The 18,320-nt window shown below is 53.3% G+C and overlaps 2 protein-coding genes across 4 annotated transcripts in view; one reads left to right on the forward strand and one right to left on the reverse strand.

The window, feature by feature from the left end:
- Positions 1–1,485: 1,485 nt before the first annotated feature.
- Positions 1,486–3,598, forward strand: NPC2 (NPC intracellular cholesterol transporter 2). Its single transcript, XM_058807200.1, has 4 exons — positions 1,486–1,632; positions 1,713–1,820; positions 2,004–2,176; positions 2,806–3,598. Exons 1-4 carry the CDS (start codon positions 1,548–1,550, stop codon positions 2,890–2,892), a joined length of 453 nt encoding a protein of 150 aa, XP_058663183.1. The 5' UTR covers positions 1,486–1,547; the 3' UTR covers positions 2,893–3,598.
- A 655-nt stretch (positions 3,599–4,253) lies between these two features.
- The window catches only part of LTBP2 (latent transforming growth factor beta binding protein 2), a 70,940-nt gene continuing 56,873 nt past the window's right edge, over positions 4,254–18,320 (reverse strand). For 2 of the 3 annotated variants that reach the window (XM_058807199.1, XM_058807196.1), the window contains 17 exons: positions 17,691–17,810; positions 17,363–17,485; positions 17,038–17,163; positions 14,556–14,678; positions 14,133–14,258; positions 13,913–14,035; positions 13,553–13,684; positions 12,478–12,603; positions 11,608–11,751; positions 11,142–11,333; positions 10,939–11,019; positions 10,211–10,339; positions 9,836–9,976; positions 9,424–9,591; positions 8,673–8,936; positions 8,289–8,438; positions 4,254–5,089 (listed from right to left, as the gene is read on the reverse strand). In XM_058807199.1, coding sequence (XP_058663182.1) covers positions 4,923–5,089; positions 8,289–8,438; positions 8,673–8,936; positions 9,424–9,591; positions 9,836–9,976; positions 10,211–10,339; positions 10,939–11,019; positions 11,142–11,333; positions 11,608–11,751; positions 12,478–12,603; positions 13,553–13,684; positions 13,913–14,035; positions 14,133–14,258; positions 14,556–14,678; positions 17,038–17,163; positions 17,363–17,485; positions 17,691–17,810 — 2,435 coding nt within the window. In that variant the 3' untranslated portion in view covers positions 4,254–4,922. The remainder of the gene's footprint in view (positions 5,090–8,288; positions 8,439–8,672; positions 8,937–9,423; positions 9,592–9,835; positions 9,977–10,210; positions 10,340–10,938; positions 11,020–11,141; positions 11,334–11,607; positions 11,752–12,477; positions 12,604–13,552; positions 13,685–13,912; positions 14,036–14,132; positions 14,259–14,555; positions 14,679–17,037; positions 17,164–17,362; positions 17,486–17,690; positions 17,811–18,320) is intronic. The other variant, XM_058807198.1, reaches the window with a different exon arrangement.

Raw genomic sequence — 18,320 nt, forward strand, 5'->3', positions numbered from 1 at the left:
CTTTGAAATATGTGTTGACTTGTATGTACATAGTCACTGCCATTGTGTAAAAGCATCTGTGAAGCAAAGATACCTGGTGAGTTGTTTCACAGGGAGGCATCCTGATTTAATGGACTGTGGAATTTGCTCCCAAGCAAATTCCAAGCACTGCTTATCCTGTGAATGTGTGATGGCACTTTATGGTGTTGCTCTGACTTGACAGCAGTTCTGTTACCAGCAGTCAGATAGGCAACTTTCTTTACCATCTGTAAGACTTGAAGGATGTGAATAAGGGAAGCCTTTTGAAGGGCATGCTTTCCATGTGCAAGGAAAAGCCTTTATCTGGGTCAGTTATAAAGTGTGCTAGGTAGTGTTAAATACATGGCTTAGTCTCAGCAGGGGTTTTTTGAGGGTGGTTTTTTGGTTTTTGGGGGTTTTTATTTGTTTGTTTGTTTAGTTTGTTGTTTGTTTTTTTTTTTTTTTTTTTTTTTTTTTTAATAGAGCTTTGGTAAGTATCCTGCTATGCATGTGTCTTGAAACGGAATGCTTAGTTGAAGTCTAAAAAAACACCCATTAAAAAGCCCCACAGCCCTTTCTGATGTGACACCCTTTGCAGAGGGCCTGAGCAAAGCGTAGGGTGCCACCTCTGAGTCACTGGGCTGTGCAGCTGCAGCTGAGCAGCAGACACCTCACCGGGACAGAGGTCTGAATGGGGACGCTGTGTCAGCTCTGCCACGTTCCTACCAAATCAGCACTCACGTGTCTCTCTACTGTGCTCTAACATGATCCCAGAAAGGCTAAAATTTGCTACCATGTGAAATTGGTGAAAAGTTGTAAACAGTTTGGGTCAGATGCTTTCTGAAGCGTCATCTGGTTTGCCTCGGCATCCCCAGCACAAAGCAGGGAGTGTCTAGCAATTCACCAGTTTGAGAACCAGAACTGGCGTGTGTGTGCTCTGTGAAAGGCGGCAGACACGCCAGGTACTCAGCAGATGTAACTCTTGGCACTCGTGTTGCGCAAACAGCTTTCAACATGCAGAACAGGAGGCATGGGATATGTACGAACAAGGCCACGGACGAGTCTACCACAGCAACTTTGTGGGCGTTATGTTTTATCCCCTTTCAGCGGGGGCAGCAAAAGAGCTTGCCGGTCCATGGCACTGTATCTGAGCCTGTCCTCCGGCTGCTGCCTTTGACACTGACGGTCCCAGGACAGCCCGGGAGTGAGCATGGCCAGTGGCAGCGCTTTTGGAGATGGTGTCAGTCCGTCTGTCCAAGGGCTGTAGTTCCAGCACCACCACCACTCCCGGGCTGTCCTGTCGTCCCCTGTCACGACGGGGGCCGTAGTGAGGAGCTCCCACCGCCCTTTTCGCGGCTGCAGCCTTGCCCTCGGCCACGGGGGCGGGCGGTTCCTCCCCCCGGCTCTCCCGGGGATCGCTCGGTGGCTCCGGCCCGGCCCCGGGGCGGGGCCCGCCCAGGGCCCGCCCAAGCTGACCGGCGGGCGGGGCCGCCGCGCTCATGTGACACCGCGGAGCCGCCGCTGCCGCTGCCGTGCCCGCCGCTGCCGCCATGGTGCCCTCCCCGCTCGCCCTGCTCCTGGCGCTGGGCGCCGCCGCCACCGCCCTGGCCGAGCCCCTCCGCTTCGTTGACTGCGGTGAGTGGCTCCGGCCCGCGGGGCAGCGGGAGGAGAGCAGCAGGCGGAGACAGCCCGGTATTCCCGGCTCTTCCTTGCAGGTTCCATAGACGGCAGCATCCAGGAGGTGAACGTGAGCCCCTGCCCCACTCAGCCTTGCCTGCTCCACAAGGGGACATCTTACAGCATCAACGTCACCTTCGCCAGCAGTAAGGAGCACATCCCCAGCGGGAGTGGGCAGGGGATCCCCTCTGTGTCCCTCTGCTGGGACGGGAGAAGGGCGGCTGGAGAAGGATCTGGGTGGAGGGAGAGTGTCCCTTAGTTGTGTTCTTGCAGCCTCTGGGGTGTGTGAAGGGCACGTGTGGTATATGTGTGTTCTCCATGTTTTGCAGAGATCGAGAGCCAGGGTAGTAAAGCAAGGGTGTATGGGGAGATGCTGCACGTGGACATACCCTTCCCTATTCCTGAGCCTGATGGATGCAAGTCTGGGATCCAGTGCCCCATTCAGAAGGGCCATTCCTACAGCTACCTGAATAAACTGCCTGTGAAGAGCGAGTACCCCAGTGTAAGTATGCAGGCAGCTGGTCAGCTTCTCAGCTACCACCTATACTGGAGTAGTCTCACCACCTGCCTTTAAGGGAAGACACCTGTTCTGTTCTGGTGAGACAGAGTAGACTCCATACACAGCCTGGTGTTCTTTTTGCTGTATGACCCTAGTTTCAAGTTCCCACTTTGGGACAGGCCCAGCTAAGGAAGCAGCCCAGCTCCAGCTGAGAAGTGGCTTCAGCTGCTCCAGTATCTTCCTGCTCTGTGCTTCCTGCACCATGCTTCCCACCAGAGCCTGCTGCCTGCAGCTGAATGTTCCCAGACTGGGTGCGCTTGACTCTGGCGTGCAGTTCAGCTAGGGATGCTGCAGGGTGCTTCTACTCTACTTTTGCAGGGAGTGGGAATTCAAGTGTGTGGAGGTCTCCTGTGTCATGTAACTGGGTGCATTCCAACCACAGATGGTGCTCCAGGAATCAGTGCATGAGCATGGCCCACCTACTGCATGCAAGGGCAAGGCTCCAGCTCTGTCCTTTTTGTGCAGAGCCCCCAGGACCTCTTTGCTCCACACAAGTGAAAACTTTTCTCCTGATGCCCTTGCCTTAAGATTTCCTGAATGTTCTTATTTCCCTCTAATTCTTTCTCTTTCAGATTAAACTGATTGTGAAGTGGGAGCTGGTAGATGACCAGGACCAGATGTTGTTCTGCTGGAAGATACCAGTGCAGATTACCAGCTGAGGAGCTCTGCCATTAGTAGGGTTTGGGGAGGGGAAAACTGGAAACAACACAGGCCAAATTCTTTTATATAATAAACATTTCTTACTGCTTCCTTCAGAGCTCTGCAGCCTCTGAGCAGCCAGCACTGTGTTCCTTGCAAGATCAGCCGCTGGCAGAGTGCTCTTACTGTGTTTAGGTGACCCCCCTGGGGTGTTTTTCTAGCAGCTCAAAGGGCAGCAGTGTCTGCTGCAGGAGTGACTGAGCATCATCCTCCAGCTGCTCTGCGGAGGCGCTTTATCTGTTAGACATGGAGCTGTCTGTCCTCACAAAGGAATTTCTCAGTGATGAACCTGGCTATTGTCTGAGCTACCTGATAACCCTTCAGTGCCTCTTCTAGAATGCCAGCTGCATCCACCCTCCTGTGTTTCTCCTGCTCTGTTGTGATTGGGATGCCCCCAGGACCTGCATTTGCTATCCATGCAGTGAAGCAGAGGGGAGGAGTCTTTCTCTGAGCTGACAGCCTGCTATGTCCTGGGTTTCTGCTCAAGACAGCAGGACTCCAGCTGGGAAAACTTCCGTTTTGTGGATGCGAAGCCAAATGGCATTCAATGTCTCTGCAGGGATGATTCTTTCTCTAACCAATGTTTTGCACTACTACTAACTTGGAGCTGCTGTGAGCTCCTGAATCTCTTTTTATAACTTTCCTTTTAATAAAGGCTAGACAAAATCTGCTTGTGTTGTATTCTGTGAGTGAAGAGGATCAGGAGGAAAAGCAGAGTGTCTGGGCATCTTCTAGTTGGGATTCAGCTGGTCTTCTTAGCTGAAGGCATGAATAAAGGTGGTATGCTGGCCTAAGTGTGGGTAACCTGGAAGCAGCCAAGCATCTCTGTTGCTGGTATCCAGCTGGCAGGGTCTGGCTGTGCTCCTGCTTTGCTAGTCCTATGCAGGCTTGAAATTGTGCAAAGGCTCCCTGAAGAGGTGGTGGCATAGAACATAGCCTTGCTTGCTGCAGCATAGGTAAAGGTCTTCATACTAAGGGCTCCAGGGCTGGAAAAACAACTGCCAGACAGCCCTTACCAACTGCAGTAAGCTATACTTTCTCACGTGGGAGCTGCTGCTCCCTTGTGTGAGAACAAGGCAGGGTGTGAACAGCTACAACTTCCGTGCTGTCTGCAGGGACTGGAGCTGGCTCCTGCCACTGGTGCTGGGCTGGATATTTGGCCTGGCAAAGCTCCCTACTCCAGTTTGGGAGCAGGAGGAGGCCATGTGCCCACTGAGAGGGCCAAGAATTGGCTTACAAGTGGGATGGCTGTGCCCTTGGCAGAGGCAAGACAAGCATAGTTCTGACAAGCCCCAGTGTCTTGAGCCACAGGGGCCCAAAATAAATGTTTTATTTAACAACATGAGAGAAGTTTCCAGCAGACTCAGTTTAAAAAAATAACCACCAACAACTTTACAGAAAGGAAGCTGGACCTGCTTCCCCTCCCCCTGCCCAGCTAGCATGGGGCACAAAGTACAGGGCTAAAGGCCACAGGGAGAGCTGCACCTGGGGCCCCTCAGGCCTCTTTCCCATGCCCCAAGGTTAGGCAGCAGCTCTAGAAAGCTGGGGTGGAACCCCCATCTTAGCTCTGGCCTGGACGCTTCACAAGGAGTGGGGCCAGCACCCACAGTGTGGGTAAGGCTTGTCACTAGGTCAGTGCAGCAGTGGCAGGGAGGTGAACCCCCTTTCTTGCAGGGTGAGGGGGACAGGCAGGGGCTGTGTGGCAAGGGAAGGTGTCCTGTGAGCCTCCATGACACAGGGCAATGTGACAGGTGCTGAGGGCTGGGGTGGGCTCTGCTGCAGGAAGAGCAGGGGCTGGCAGGGCCAAGAGGGGTGCAGAGGCTGGGAGCTCAGCCCTGACCTATAGAGAGAGGTGGTGGGGAAGCTGTGCACTTCGAAGGCGAAGGAACAAAGAGCCTCGAAGCACCCACAGCTGTGGGAGGCCTTTCTGTGTGCTCCCAGGTCCCAGAGCCATGTGCAGGGGAGCAGCCTCACCCCTGCTCTTCTAGAGCTACGCAGCTGCTGGGTTCTGGGCTGTCTGGGGCACGCAGTGGTGTGACCGGGCCAGGGCCACGTAGCCCGGCAGGCACTGGCAGCGGTAGGAGCCCTCTGTGTTCTCGCAGGTGCCACCTCGACACAGGGGCTCAGGGTTGCCCACTTCCTCACACTCGTTGATATCTGCAAGGAGAAGGATTGGGCTGAGCTGGTGGCACAGTGAGTAGTCCCAGCCCACAGCCATCTCCTTGTGCCCCTGCTGTCCCCGCTAGCCCTCCCACACACGTTCTGTCTGCCCTGTCTCCCAACCAGTACCTTCAGGATGTCCACAGTGACCCCAGCAGCCTCCCATGCCCTCAGCATATCTGCAGAGCATCTGTAGTATCCAAGGGTGCCATCCCCAGTGTCCTTCAGCACAGTACTGAACCCTGCCCCATGTACACCAGACAAGAGTCCCTCCAAGCTCTGCAGCTGGTGACACCCCCGAGTAGCAGCTTTTGGCTAACAAGTTATAATAGCCTAAGATCTGGGGAAAAGGCCACTTCTAGCCTTGGAAAATGTTCTTTTCTGATCCAACAAGGTCAACCAGGCAAATGATGGTGGCCCTGAGAAGCCAGTTATCACCTCCAGGACCAAAACACAGAGGGACTTTGTGCTGCACAAACAACAGCTTATTTCATTAACCTGAAAAACTGTGCCAAAGGGCTCAGTTGGTCAGCTTGTCAGGCTGGAGTGTGCACGTGAGCCCTACAGCAGCTGCCCTCCTGTGACAGGTCTGCTCTGCTACTTGTACTCACCCAAACACTCTGCCTGAGATACACCCACTTGTGGTGAGGCCATGAGCAGGACAGAGCACCCATGTACAACCCCAGAACCATTGTTTACACCCACAGGTGCAAACAGAGCCCAAATCCTCACCTACCAAGGCAGGCCCAACCCCTCTGACCACAAACTCCAGACTCAATCCCCACTGATCAGCAGGGAGTGGGGAGCAGCTGATGGGTTCAGCTGGCCACCCAAGGGAGAAAGAAGGCCCCAGCAGTAGCCAATGGACCCTGGGAGGACCAAAGTGCTCTGCCACCCCAGGGACCTTGTTTTATCTCTAGCATAGGTGGAGGGGGCCATCTGACAGAGAAGTGCAACCCAAGGGAGAGATGCTGGAAGCAAAATTTTAAGGGAGGTAAGAGAAAGCACAGCAGTCACAGGAGGAAGATGGAGAGGGGAAACATGAGAAGAGAGAGCTTGAAGAACAAGGTAGACTTCACACACAGCCAAACCAATTGCTGAACTGACACTATGGACTCACACTAAACCTCAGGATCAGACATTGCCATGAACAGGATGGCTTGCTGGAAAGCCCAAGGAGAAGTCAGGCACACCAAGGGAGGGAGATGCGCTTTGCAGCCTCAGAAGCAAGGGAAAGTAAAAGCTGAAAGAGCAGACAGGCTGCAGTCTGGCCACCAAATCAAGAGGAGAAATGAAACAAGGACACTTTAGCCTAGAGAGACCCAAAAGCCAGAAGCAACAGTGTAGTGTTGCTAGCAGTTTGCACCAAGTCCTGCAGTTTGCCCACATGGGCAGGGGTGGGGACACACAGCCCACTTTCAGGGCATGGCTAAGCTGCTGCCATAGGGAAGTGAGAGGGGAAGTGCTGCAGCAGCTGCAGGAATATTCTAAACGCCTGAAGTCAGCAAGGTAAAAACATGGTGATGACTAAGAATCAAGCAAAAGAACTGAAAGGAAAAAAACAGGTTGCAGTGTAAAATGAGGGCTAGTTAGTTCAGGATAGAAAAGGCAACAAGCAAAGGCTCCATAAATATGTTGGCAGGAAACAATGGGGAATGTCAGTCTATTTCTTATCAACAGAGAAAACAACAGCCAGTTGAGCTGGCTGGAGCAGCTAACACGGGTTTTGTTCCAGCCATCATAAAAACATTAGTGGTGATCAGGCAGGGCACAGACCATGTTTGAAGTGTTTAAACAAGGGTGCAGGAGCACAGGGGGAGAAAGGTCACACTGATGGAGAGGTTCAACAGCCAGAAATAAAGCAGTTACATCCATAAAGTTTTGTGGCAACACAAATTCATATGTTAATGCTGCCTGTAGCCCCTTAAAAGTTGACAGTTCTTTCTGAGGTGGGAGCATAAAGGAGGCCTCAGAAAAGCAACAAAAGATAAATCTCATAACCATCTTCAAAAACAGAGAAGGGAAAATCCAGAATTATAGTCTGCTCACCCCTAAGCAGTTCAGGTTTGTGAATGATTAGGTCATAACCCTCTAAAGAATAACAAGATCATTAAATAGCTGGTGCAGATCAGTTAAGGCCTGATTACGTTAAGCCAATCTGGTTCTCTTCCCTGACCTGATAACTGGCCTGTCAGATAAGAGAGAAGTGGTGGATATGATGTGCCTTGGCCATGGTGAGGATTTCAACACACTCTCACATGACACACTCAAACAGATTGAGAAAATACCCTCTAGATTAAACTGTGGCAATTGCACAATGGACCACACAGCTGCACTTCAAAGACAATTAGAAATACCTGGCTGTTACAACAAAAACCCTTTAAAGCACAGGCTGCAGTGGTCTGTCCTTAGCCCTACTCTAAGCAAATATTGTCATTAAGGTAGACAAAGGAAAAATCCCCATGCTTATAAAATATATGTGTGTGACACCAGGCTGCAAGCACTTTGCAGGGTTCAGACTTACTCTGATATAGTAGCAGTCCAAATTCAACCAGACAAAATTCATTGAAGGCAAATGCAAAACATTATGGCCAGTGAAAGGAAAACAGTGCACAAATGCAGAAGAGGGAGTAACATCTCAGGCTGCCATTTTGCACAGCTGCCTTTGGGGTGGTATAGACCATGGGTTCTGTATGAAGAAGCTGCACCATTGTTTTGTACAGTAAGGATGCCCTGAGTTGGAGTCAGTGCTGTGCCTAAGGAAAGAGTGTCTTCATCTGCTCTGATGAGTGCCTGAGGTCTCAGCTGGCTTGGAGACATATAATGAAAAGGATGGAGACATGGCATAGGGATTTAGAGGAAATGCAGAGAGAAAATTTAGAAAGCATGTCTCATAGGGCAAGGTGGAAAGTGAGGAATTTCACCAGGGCAGTGGCAAATGTAGAGGACATTAATCAAAGTAACAATGGCTTATGATGTACAAGAGTGGTATGAGAAGACAAGAGACATCAGCCGCTCTCGGTGATGCCCCAAGCCGCTCTTACCTAGCTGCCAGCAGAAAGTGGCCGGCGGAACTTCCACGAGGGCCCTCCCAGCCGTATGGGAAGGAATCGGAAGAGCGGGAGCGCTCCTGCTGCCGTCCTGGCCGGCACCGGCAGGGAGCAGCCGCGGCCAGGGGACGCGGGGCCTCACTCACCCACGCAGGCCATGCGGGTCATGTCCAGCTGGAAGCCGTCGAAGCAGTCGCAGGTGTATCCCTCCGGGACGCGCACGCAGCGCCCATTCTCGCAGCCGTTGAGGATCCCGCACTCCTCCGCCTGCAGCCCCTCGAAACCCTCGTAGAGACCTGGAGGGCCGAAGGCGGAGTCAGAGCAGGGTGAGCCTCAGCCCAGTCACACAGGGAATATCGGGCATGCTGCAAGACAGTGACTGACCGGGACTGACTCAGGACTGACTCAGAACAGCCAGGAACAGAGCTTGCTCCAGCCCTGGCGCAGCCCGGCCAGGGTGGGAACCAGGAGGCAGTCAGTCCCCATGGACAGTCTGGGTGGGGAGGCAGTGCTGTGTCTCCAGTACTTACCAGTTTGGCCGGGCAGGTAGCGGGGTGGAGACCGCACTGGGCCATGGTGGAGAGGGCTGCCACGAAACTCACTGCTGGGTACCCTCCGAGGGAAACTGGCCTCGGGGCTTCCGTACTCAGACTCCAGGTAGTTGTAGTAGGGGCTGGGAAGGCCATAGTGGGGGTCTTCCAAGCCCGGTCCGTACTCATACCTAGGTCTTTCTCGGAGCTCACCCCCTCGCTCACTGTCTTCACTGGCCCCATTACACAGGAAAGCAAAATCAGCTGCAGGTAGTGAGGAAAAGGAAGGGTCAGTGCAGCCTGGCTCAAGGTCCACTATATGGCCAGAGGGTGTGCATCCACACTGGGTCAGCTGAGCCAGACCTACCTTCAGTGCCCTCCAAAGCTGCAGCTCTGTAGTTTGTTGATTGTCAAGAAGACTAGCTCCCATCTGGGGCCAGCAGGTTCTTGAGCAGCAACAACCCCAATTCCCAGGGTGCTCCCATCCCCAGCTACCACTGCCTCCTAACGTGTGCAGAAGCAGTGGGATGCACAGGGCAACTCTCCCCTCAAATACATTGGACTTGCTGCAAACCAGTTTCAGGCACATTCTACCCACTGGTGCAGCTCAGCCCTATTGAAGTGTGTGTGGGGTTACCTACTCCTTGGGCTGGCTCCAACAGTGCAGACATCTTATGCATGACATGACAAGTGGCAGCCCAGCCCATTCCCACCTCTGCTGGGAGATGGTTGCCCATGCCACCCAACTTACCAGAGGACCTGTGGGGACAAAGTGCACAGTTCTGGCCCCAGGCTTCGCCGAGCCGGCAGCAGCACTCAGTGTACGTGGTCTGCTGGCCATGCAGCAGGTCTTGGCAGATGTAGTCGGCAACGGTCTGCCAGCAGACGTCCAGGTGGATTTCATACTCCTCCACGGTATCTGTGAGTGACACAAGCAAAGGATGCCATGGAAATCATCCATAAGAGTGCCTGTCAATCTTGTCCCAAGATATATGACCATGTGCACCAGGATCTGCCCCCTCCTTGCCCTGGCTGCACCCTGTACTGGTGCTGACACACCTCAGCCAGGCACCAAGTCCCCACCCACTGCTCCTCTTGGAGGACCCAGCCATGGGGCAGGATGTGTGGGGCAAAGGTGTGCTGCAGTGGGGGATCAGGCTCACCTGCCCTGCTGGAGAAATTCACACACCGGTTGCCAGTGGCATCCAGCACAAGAGGGAGGCTGCAGAAACAGTGGTAGGAGCCTTCTGTGTTCAGACACTCGCCATTGATGCAGTACACTTCATTCTGACACTCATCCTGATCTGCCCACACACAAGGACAGGGCAATGTTTCAGGCTGGCAGACATGAGCAATATGACCCTTTCCCTGCCCAAATGGGGACCTCATGGCCCTCAGGCCCTCCTCTCTTGTTCCCCAGGAGGGTCCCAGGAAGCCTGTTACCTAGACCTGGCCCAGCAGGGACAAGTCTGAGTGTAGCAGCACAGCCGTCCCCCTTTGTGCAGTGGGGTGCCCACTGCTCTTTGAGGCCATCTTACCAACACACTCAAGCCTGCTGGAGTCATAGAAGTATCCTGTACGGCAGAAGCACTTGTAGCCGGGCACCGTGTTCAAACACTGTCCATTGCGGCAGAACTCAGAGCCAAATATCTCACACTCATCCATGTCTGAAAGAGGGATGGAGGGAGGGCAAGTGTCTCAGGAAGCAGAGCCTTGGAAGCAAGGTGTGCTGGGTGCTATACCTGCAGAAAGCTGTCACAGCACCTTGCCTGGATCACTGACAGGTCCCTGAGTGAGCCCCCCACCTCTCCCACAGGCCCCATGCTTGGGAGCAGAGGGAGAAGCACCCCCAGGCAGAGCAGGAGGAGGGATGGTGTGAGCAGGACACTCACAAATTCATGTGTATCTTAAGCACACAACCCCCATGGAGGCAAAGTGCCAAAGACTGAGCGAGCTGGCCACTGGCAGATCTAATCAGTAACTGGAAGAGCTGTGTCTTAATGGTCCCCATCCCTGGTTCATAATGGGAGACTTGCACCAAGAAAGAATGACTGCCAGCAACCAGGCAGGACTGGAGGCAGGGGCACTTCCAGCCCAACAATACTGGCAGTCTGGGGTTTCTCTGGAATGGGGAAAGCAGCAGCAGGATTAGCACCCCCCATGATAGGCCTGGGGAGATAGTTTTGTCACTGCATTTTCATGCAGGGTTTTACATACTGCTCTCCCGCTTTCCCTTGGAAGAAATGAAAGAAAATGGTTCTAGTACCTGTGAAAGAAACTTTTCCTGAGAGCAGATCTTCCTGGGGAATATAGCCCTTCCCAAGAGGGCAGATCTCTTGGTACTCCACTGACCACGATACAGATGCCAAGAGGAGATGGAAAGAAAAGAAGCAGCTCGTTGATGCAATCAAGGTGGAACTGGCAGGCAGAGCACTGGCCCTGCCTGGTGTGGTGGGGTCACAGACCTACCTGTGCCTGGGATGGGGCAGGGGTAAGTCTCACAGTTGTCACCCCAGGCTGCCCCCACCGTACAGCAGCACTCCTCCTTGGTGATGTTCTTGGCCAGGACGCTGTCACACAGGCGCATGTCACTGATGTGGTAGTAGCACTGCTTGCGCTCTGCGCTGTCAGAGACGTGGGCTGCACGTGTGTCGGAGCTCTCTAGAAAACAGCAGAGCAGGGACGGGATGGGGTCCTTGGTGCCCCAACGCAGCATCCCACACCTAGGAGGTCCCAGAGCACACCCCTCACCAGCAGTGTGGCCTTCCCAAGTCCTCACTTTCAGGCTCCCGAGCTCTCCCCAGACTAACACTTGGCCATTATCTGTGCAGGCTTGTACAGCCCTGTCAGCCCCTCATCTTTATCTCACCCCAGCCAGGGCTATCACGCTCCTGCTCTAGCTGCCACCCATGCTGTGTCACAGTTGCCTACTCACCCACGGCAGCTCGGGGCTTGCACTGCCCTGCCTCTGTGTCGTACTCCTCGTGGTCACTGGGGCAGAGGCACAGGAAGGATCCCTCCACATTCTCACAAAGCGCAGTTCCGCACACGGCCACCATCAGCTCACACTCATTCACATCTGCAAAGCAAAGAGCAGCAGTGGGCAGGAGGAGCCCTGCCTCTGCATGGGCAGCCTGTGCATGGTCTGCAGCATGAAGCTACCCTGCAGTAGGGAGATGAAAGCTGCTAGGGACGAGCTGAGAACTACATTCACACTGTGGCTTGACACAAGTCTGGCAGGAGCCTCATGCCCTGCTCTTAGTGGATCCAGAGCCTGAACTCCAGCTTGCTGAAATCCAGTGGGTTGCTGGATCACAGAATGGTCTAGGTTTGGAGGACTCCAGTCCAATCCCCTACTCAGTTACAAGACCCCACCAGGCTGCTCAGAGCTTTTTCTTCTTGGGTCTTTAAAATCTCCAAGCATGGCAACTGAACAAACATCACAGGCAACAGTTCCACTACCTGAAAGTTTTCCAATGAAAACTTTCTTCCTTGTAATACACCCTGCCTGATCTCTACAGGGACCAATTAAAGTACCTTTGTAGCACCTTCACTGTCTCCATCCCCCAAGGACCTCCTTTCCACCTGGACAGAATAGGGCTCCATGTTCATGGTTAAACACTCACTTTTTCAGAGCCTGGTCCTTTGCAATCCCAAAGATCTGCTGTGATAAGGGAAGGGGTTTTGACTCCATGAGCTTCCCTGTCCATGTGTGTGATTCTCAATGCGTGAGAGCAGTCCCTGTCTGTGGCCTGGGAGCCATTACCCAGCAGGGATGGCTCTCCTTTGCTGACTGCAGACTCACCAATGCAGTAGTGCCCGGAAGGTGAGCTCTCATAGCCACGGTCACAGAGGCAGCGGAAGGAGCCATCCGAGTTCTCGCAGAAGCCATGGCTCCCGCACAGCGTCTCATTGGCACATTCATCAATGTCTGCAGCAAAGCCAAAAACAAGAACTGTCCTAGTCGCCACTTCTCCCAGTGGACACCCCTACTCAGGTCTTTTGGCTCTGACCCCAAGATCTGGGAATGGGACAGGCATTTCCTTGATGTGAGGGACTGGGTCTGGCTGCTCCAATTACCTATGAGTATGCATGTTAAGAGAAGCTTCTTGCAACACTGAGAGCCACAAAGAAGCCATGTGAAAAGAGCAATAGGGGCAGGAGGGAATGGGAAATTGATGGGAAGTATGGGAGGTGACTGGCAGGAGTGGCTGAGGGTAGCAGTTTCCCGCAGAGGTGTAAAGGGACACAGAGCCTACAAGCTCCAGCTGCTGCATGGAAACTTTCTTGGAGCAGTCAGAACAGCTGTGTGTCCACAACCCAAGGTTCCCAAGGCCAGGGGCAGCTCCACATGCTAAGGCTGAGTCTTAGTGCAGCCCAGAGCCCAGTGGCTGGCAGCAGCTCCTCCCTGCTGCAACCTTCCCTGAGCTGGGGGGAGCCTCAAAAAATGCAAAAACCCCTTTGCTCTTTCCTCTTTGCTGAAGCCTAGCCTTGAAACCCAGACTGACTAGTCTAGCATGCTCTGGTACCAGCAGCCTTTCCACTCACCCAGGCCTGCCAGGCAGGTGACTGGCAGTGGCCCCAGCAAGCACAGCCTACAGGGAGCTGTGGTCCAGCCCCAAGCCTGGAATGGCTGTAACCTGCCCAGGACTCTCCCCAAGCGGAAAGCAGCACAATGCAGTGTCTGTTCCAGATGCCAGGAAGAGAGAAGTCTAGACGCAAGCAGGCAGCGCAGCCAAGAAAACAAATTCTCAGCATTATCTGCTTCTCCACCAGCCACACATTTCCTCCTCCTCCTCCTCCTTCTCCCTTGCGCCTCTGGCAGAGATGTCCCTGTTCCTGCCAGGGCGAGGGGCAGGGAGAGCCAGGGCTGTACTCACCAATGCAGTCACCCAAGGGGGTCCAGTGGAAGCCAGGCTGGCAGCCCATGATACAACGGTAGGAGCCCAGGCTGTTCTGGCACCGCCAAGTGCCGCAGATGGCATCCCCATATTCTTTACACTCATCCACATCTGCAGGAAGGAGAGCAAGGGGATGAAGATGGTCAGATGGGGACCCTGTTTGTTCAATGCAGCACCTGGGTCTGCTTTGGCTGGCCAGAGGTCTTGAACCAGTGCTAGTCCTCCTTACAAGTCACCAGCATCTTTGAGTGCTGGGAGCAGAACTGCCCTCCCCCTGCACTGGCTTCATTCGTCCCCTCAAATTCTGGGAGGCTGATCTTCCCAGCAATGAGCTCTCACCCACGCAATCATCAGTCTCTGGGGAGTGTTTGAATCCATTTTCACACAGGCATCTGTAGGAGCCTTCTGTGTTCAGGCACTGGCCTTGTGAGCACAGGGACTTGTCTGCACATTCATCCACATCTGTGAAATCAAGACAAAAACATCAGCCTGGATCTCAAAGCAGGGCAGGAAGCAGAGGGCAGGACCTAAGGTTTGTTCCTGCCACCCTTCAACTCACCTTGGCAGCTGACTCCACCAGCCACATTTGAGAAGCCAGGAGCACAAATGCAGAAGTAGGATCCTTGACTGTTAAGACATTCGCCATTGGGACTACAGATCTCACTGTTCAGGCACTCATTCACATCTGCAGAGGAAGCAGAACCATGCACCCAGCCCTGGGGTTCATCCTTCACCAAAGCCACATGGATTCCCTGTTCCCAGTCTCGTACAGGCAGCCTTCAAAGGGCTCCTGGCCCCTTATTTTCTCATCATGGAAACAGAGATCTTCCCTGTCCATGGTGAGCCCAAATTTGACTACAGCCTTATCGATGTGCCATGCACAGTGGCATCACTTGCCTTGGCACCAGCAGCCTCCTTGCTGAAAAAGAAGGGGGATCCACTATGTCCTGGACCCAGAGGGCTGCATGGATGGGGTTCATACCTTTGCATATGGTGCCATTGATGAGCTCAAAGCCAGTCTGGCAGTGGCACTCATAGGAGCCCGGTGTGTTTCTGCACTCTCCCCCCAGGCACTGGACAGCAGGGTCCTTACACTCATCCAGATCTGCCAAGAGGAAGGGCACAGCACAGAGTGAGGCCCCAGCTCTTGCCACTACTGGAGAAGATCCCCATCCACAGAAGCATCACCCAGCTGTTGGCCTGCAAAGTGGGTTTGAGCTGTCCTCCCAGACCATCCCATCACAGTGAGAAAAGCGTAGAGACTCCCTGTTACTGGGCCGTGCAGATTCAGCCCAGACTCTTCACTCCCTTCCATCACAGGGACCAGCAAAACACTATCCCAGCCCCAAGTCAATGGTGCCCAGTGACAGGACTAAAGGCAAGGGGCACAAACTGAAATACAGGAGGTCCTGCCTGAACACACTTTCTGTGACAGTGGCAGAGCACTGGCCTAGGTTGCCCAAAGACATTGTGGAGTCTCCCTTCTTGGAGATACTGAAAAACTATCTGGATGTAGTCCTGGGCAGGCAACTGTTGGTGGCTCTGCTTGAGCAGTGTGTTGATGAGATGAACTCCAGAGGTCCCCTCCAGCCTTAGACATTCTGTGACTCTGTGAGCACAGGGGTACTGCTAACCCCAGTGTCTGTCTCCAGCAGAACTCTGCTCTGCATACAACAACCACCAAGAGGCCAATGCAGAGTCACAGTTGTTGACAAATCCTCCCTTCAGCTGACTGCACAAGAGCAAACATCAGCAGAGCAACGCAGCAGCAGCCCTACCTTCCAAGGCTCTGCTTTCTCACTTGCCAGACTTGTTTACAATGTCCTTCTCGTGGAAGAGCTGTCCAGGTGCCTACAACAACTCTTACCCAACTGCAGAGCTCTCCACAAACCCTCTCTCACCCAACTCTCCCAGGCCTTGGCCAGAATCTGCTGTCACTCTGAGGATTTTGCTCACAGCAGAGGAGAGAGGGATACCTTCTCTCACACAGAGGGCTGCAAGATGCCAGCAGACTGCCTGCAGCCCTTGAGGTAGGGGCAAGCACGGGAGAACATGGTACTGACAGGAGGTAAAGCCCTGAGACTGGCAGCTTCTGAAGGCACGGAGGGACACTTTCCCCTTTGCAGAGCACTGAGCATGCCACAGGCACAAAGAGCATCGATCCCTACCACCTCAGGGAGGATTCCCAGCTTTTCACTCTCAAAGGGTTGCAAGAAGCAGTATTATTGAATCCTTCTGGACAGGAACCAAAATCTAGTTTATTTACCAAAAAACTATCACAAAACCCTTATCATGTTTCAAATATGAAACCTAAATCCACAGACAAGGCCACCAGCCAAGGCAGGGAGGAACATACCATCCTGCCATCAGGTCAGTGTGACCCAAACAATATCAAACCCTGATAAGATGCCCTCGTGAAATGGCTGGGGCAAGGTGGCTGAGCTGGGGCAGCTCATGTGGAGTCTTGGGAAAAGGGGAGGGCAGATGTAAGGCATCAAACCACGGCTCTTCCATCACACCCAAAAATCAAATGCAAAATTAGTTCATTTCACACTGGCTTTCTCAGACATCAAAACAGAGAGAATTAAGGGAGGAAAACTTCCCTCTACTCCCCTCCTGGAGGCCTCCTTACAGGGGGATCCTTCTGAGAGTCACATCAAAGGCAAGATCTTACATTTGCCAGCTACGTGCAGGCTGCAGGGCTCTGCAGTGCTCCAGAGATAAATTCTCAGCACGTGGCCATTCTTTAAACAAATACCTTTGCCAGCTCTGCCCTTTCCCTTCCTTGCTCCAAACAGGGAATTTGCATCAAGCCATTTCAAGCCCAGGATATCCCCCTCCAGTCAGCCATCAGAGATGGAGTTTTCCTGCTTGTGCTGGGGCAGTTGAGCTGTAAAGCTGGGACTGAGCACTCTCATGTCTCAGCACTGCAACCAACACAAATTAGTGCTGCTGTTAAGTCTCCGCCAGCATACCTGGCACAGCAGAGACCTTGTTCTAAGCTTTTCCTTTTAAACATGTCCAAGTTATATTAGGGACTGGAGAAAAATTATGAAACCTGGGTGCTCACAGTCTCTTCATGGGCTGTGGACCCAAGGTTTCTCCTTCTGTTGAAGGCCTACATTTGATGTATATGTACACAGTTCTGAACTAAAAGACACACAACTCTGCCAATGTTTCCAGGCCCCCTGTACTCCTCTGGCCTTTGTCATCATCTTCTAGATCAACATTGGTCCATGAATCCTACCCCCATCCCTTCCTGTGTGAGCAAAATCACCTTCCTGCTGCTCCAAGCGACATATGCTCGCAACCTTCCATGCTCTCTGCTGAACAGGAAGCTAAAGAGCTGGAAAAGGATCCTGAGGCTAAAGAAGCCCTCCCGCCCCACCAGTAACCCAGCTATGGCAATGTCTCTTCCTTCATTTCCTCCAGCACCCCCTGCTCTGTTCCTGGGGAAGGGATACCTTCACACATGCTGCCATCTCTGGAGACAGCATAGCCGGTGTCACAAGACATGCAGGAATAGGAGCCCTCAGTATTGAGGCAGAGTCCGGAGGGACAGGGAACCCGAGCTGTGCATTCATCAATGTCTGCATAAACACATGAGGGAGAGAGGGATAAGAGGAAAAAATGCAGAGCAACCATGACTAAGGGGCACATGTGCTGGGGGAACTCGCTAGCATGATGGCCAGGACTCAGGCAGAGCCAAGTGCTTAGGGAGAGCCTAGGGAACCCTCTGGACTGAGTATGTGACACTTCAGAGTGTCTGGACACATGGCTCCTTAGTACCTTGGCAGCTCTTCCCATCAGGCGCCAGCTCGTAGCCGCGGTAGCAGGAGCAGAGGAAGGAGCCATCCAGGTTGACACACTGCCCGTGAGCACAAGTCCCCTCCACGAGACACTCATCCACATCTGTGTGACACAGAAGGCACCATGGCATGGGAGGGTGCTCACAGCAGTCCCTCCACACAAGCTATGAGTGCAATATGCTCTGGCCAAACAGGCTGGCTGACTGCAGGAGAAGGATGCTGCCTGTGCCCCTGCTCCTTTTGAGGCTTACAGGGAGCGCTGCCGTGGGGGGCAGGGGTGCTGCCCAGAGACAGCCCAAATTTCTCACCAATACATCTTCCGTTCCTGGGCCGGTAGCCAGCCCCACAGCTGACACACTGGTAGGATCCTAGTGTATTGACACATCTCCCACTGGGGCAAGAGCTGGGATCCATGCACTCGTTGACATCTGCCAAGAAACACAGTTCTTTCAGGCTCCCAAAGGTAAACAGTGCAGCAGTCTCCAATGTCCTTTCCAGCTGGATCCTCAGAGTTTCCCTCCAGGGCACAGTGATACCCAATAGGAGTTGAGATGTGTTTGCTGGGGCTTAAACAAAATCTCTTTTGGCCCCACCTATCCCTCAGGATCCTACACCCACATCTGAGAGCTGACATAAGTCAGCAGCTAAACTCACTGCTGCAGGGTGTTGCCAAGGCCAGGAATGTGCATGGGCAGAGAAAGGGATCAGAGAACATCTGTGCAGGGCCATCTCATCAGGGAGTTTCGTAACTATGATTAGGAAGCAACCTCCAGCTCAGTTGTCCTTAAGGCAAGTGCTTTCTGGAGGCTGTGTGGGGGGAAGCAGCATTCTGTGCATGCCCTGTTTCCTGTGCTGCCTCCTAAAATAGCCTCCACTCTGTGATGGAGATGAGCTACTGAGAAAGGGGAGTCTTTGATCAAGCACAACATACATTGACA

This window comes from Ammospiza caudacuta, chromosome 6 (assembly GCF_027887145.1).
Source record: "Ammospiza caudacuta isolate bAmmCau1 chromosome 6, bAmmCau1.pri, whole genome shotgun sequence".
NCBI classification, from domain to species: Eukaryota; Metazoa; Chordata; class Aves; order Passeriformes; family Passerellidae; genus Ammospiza; species Ammospiza caudacuta.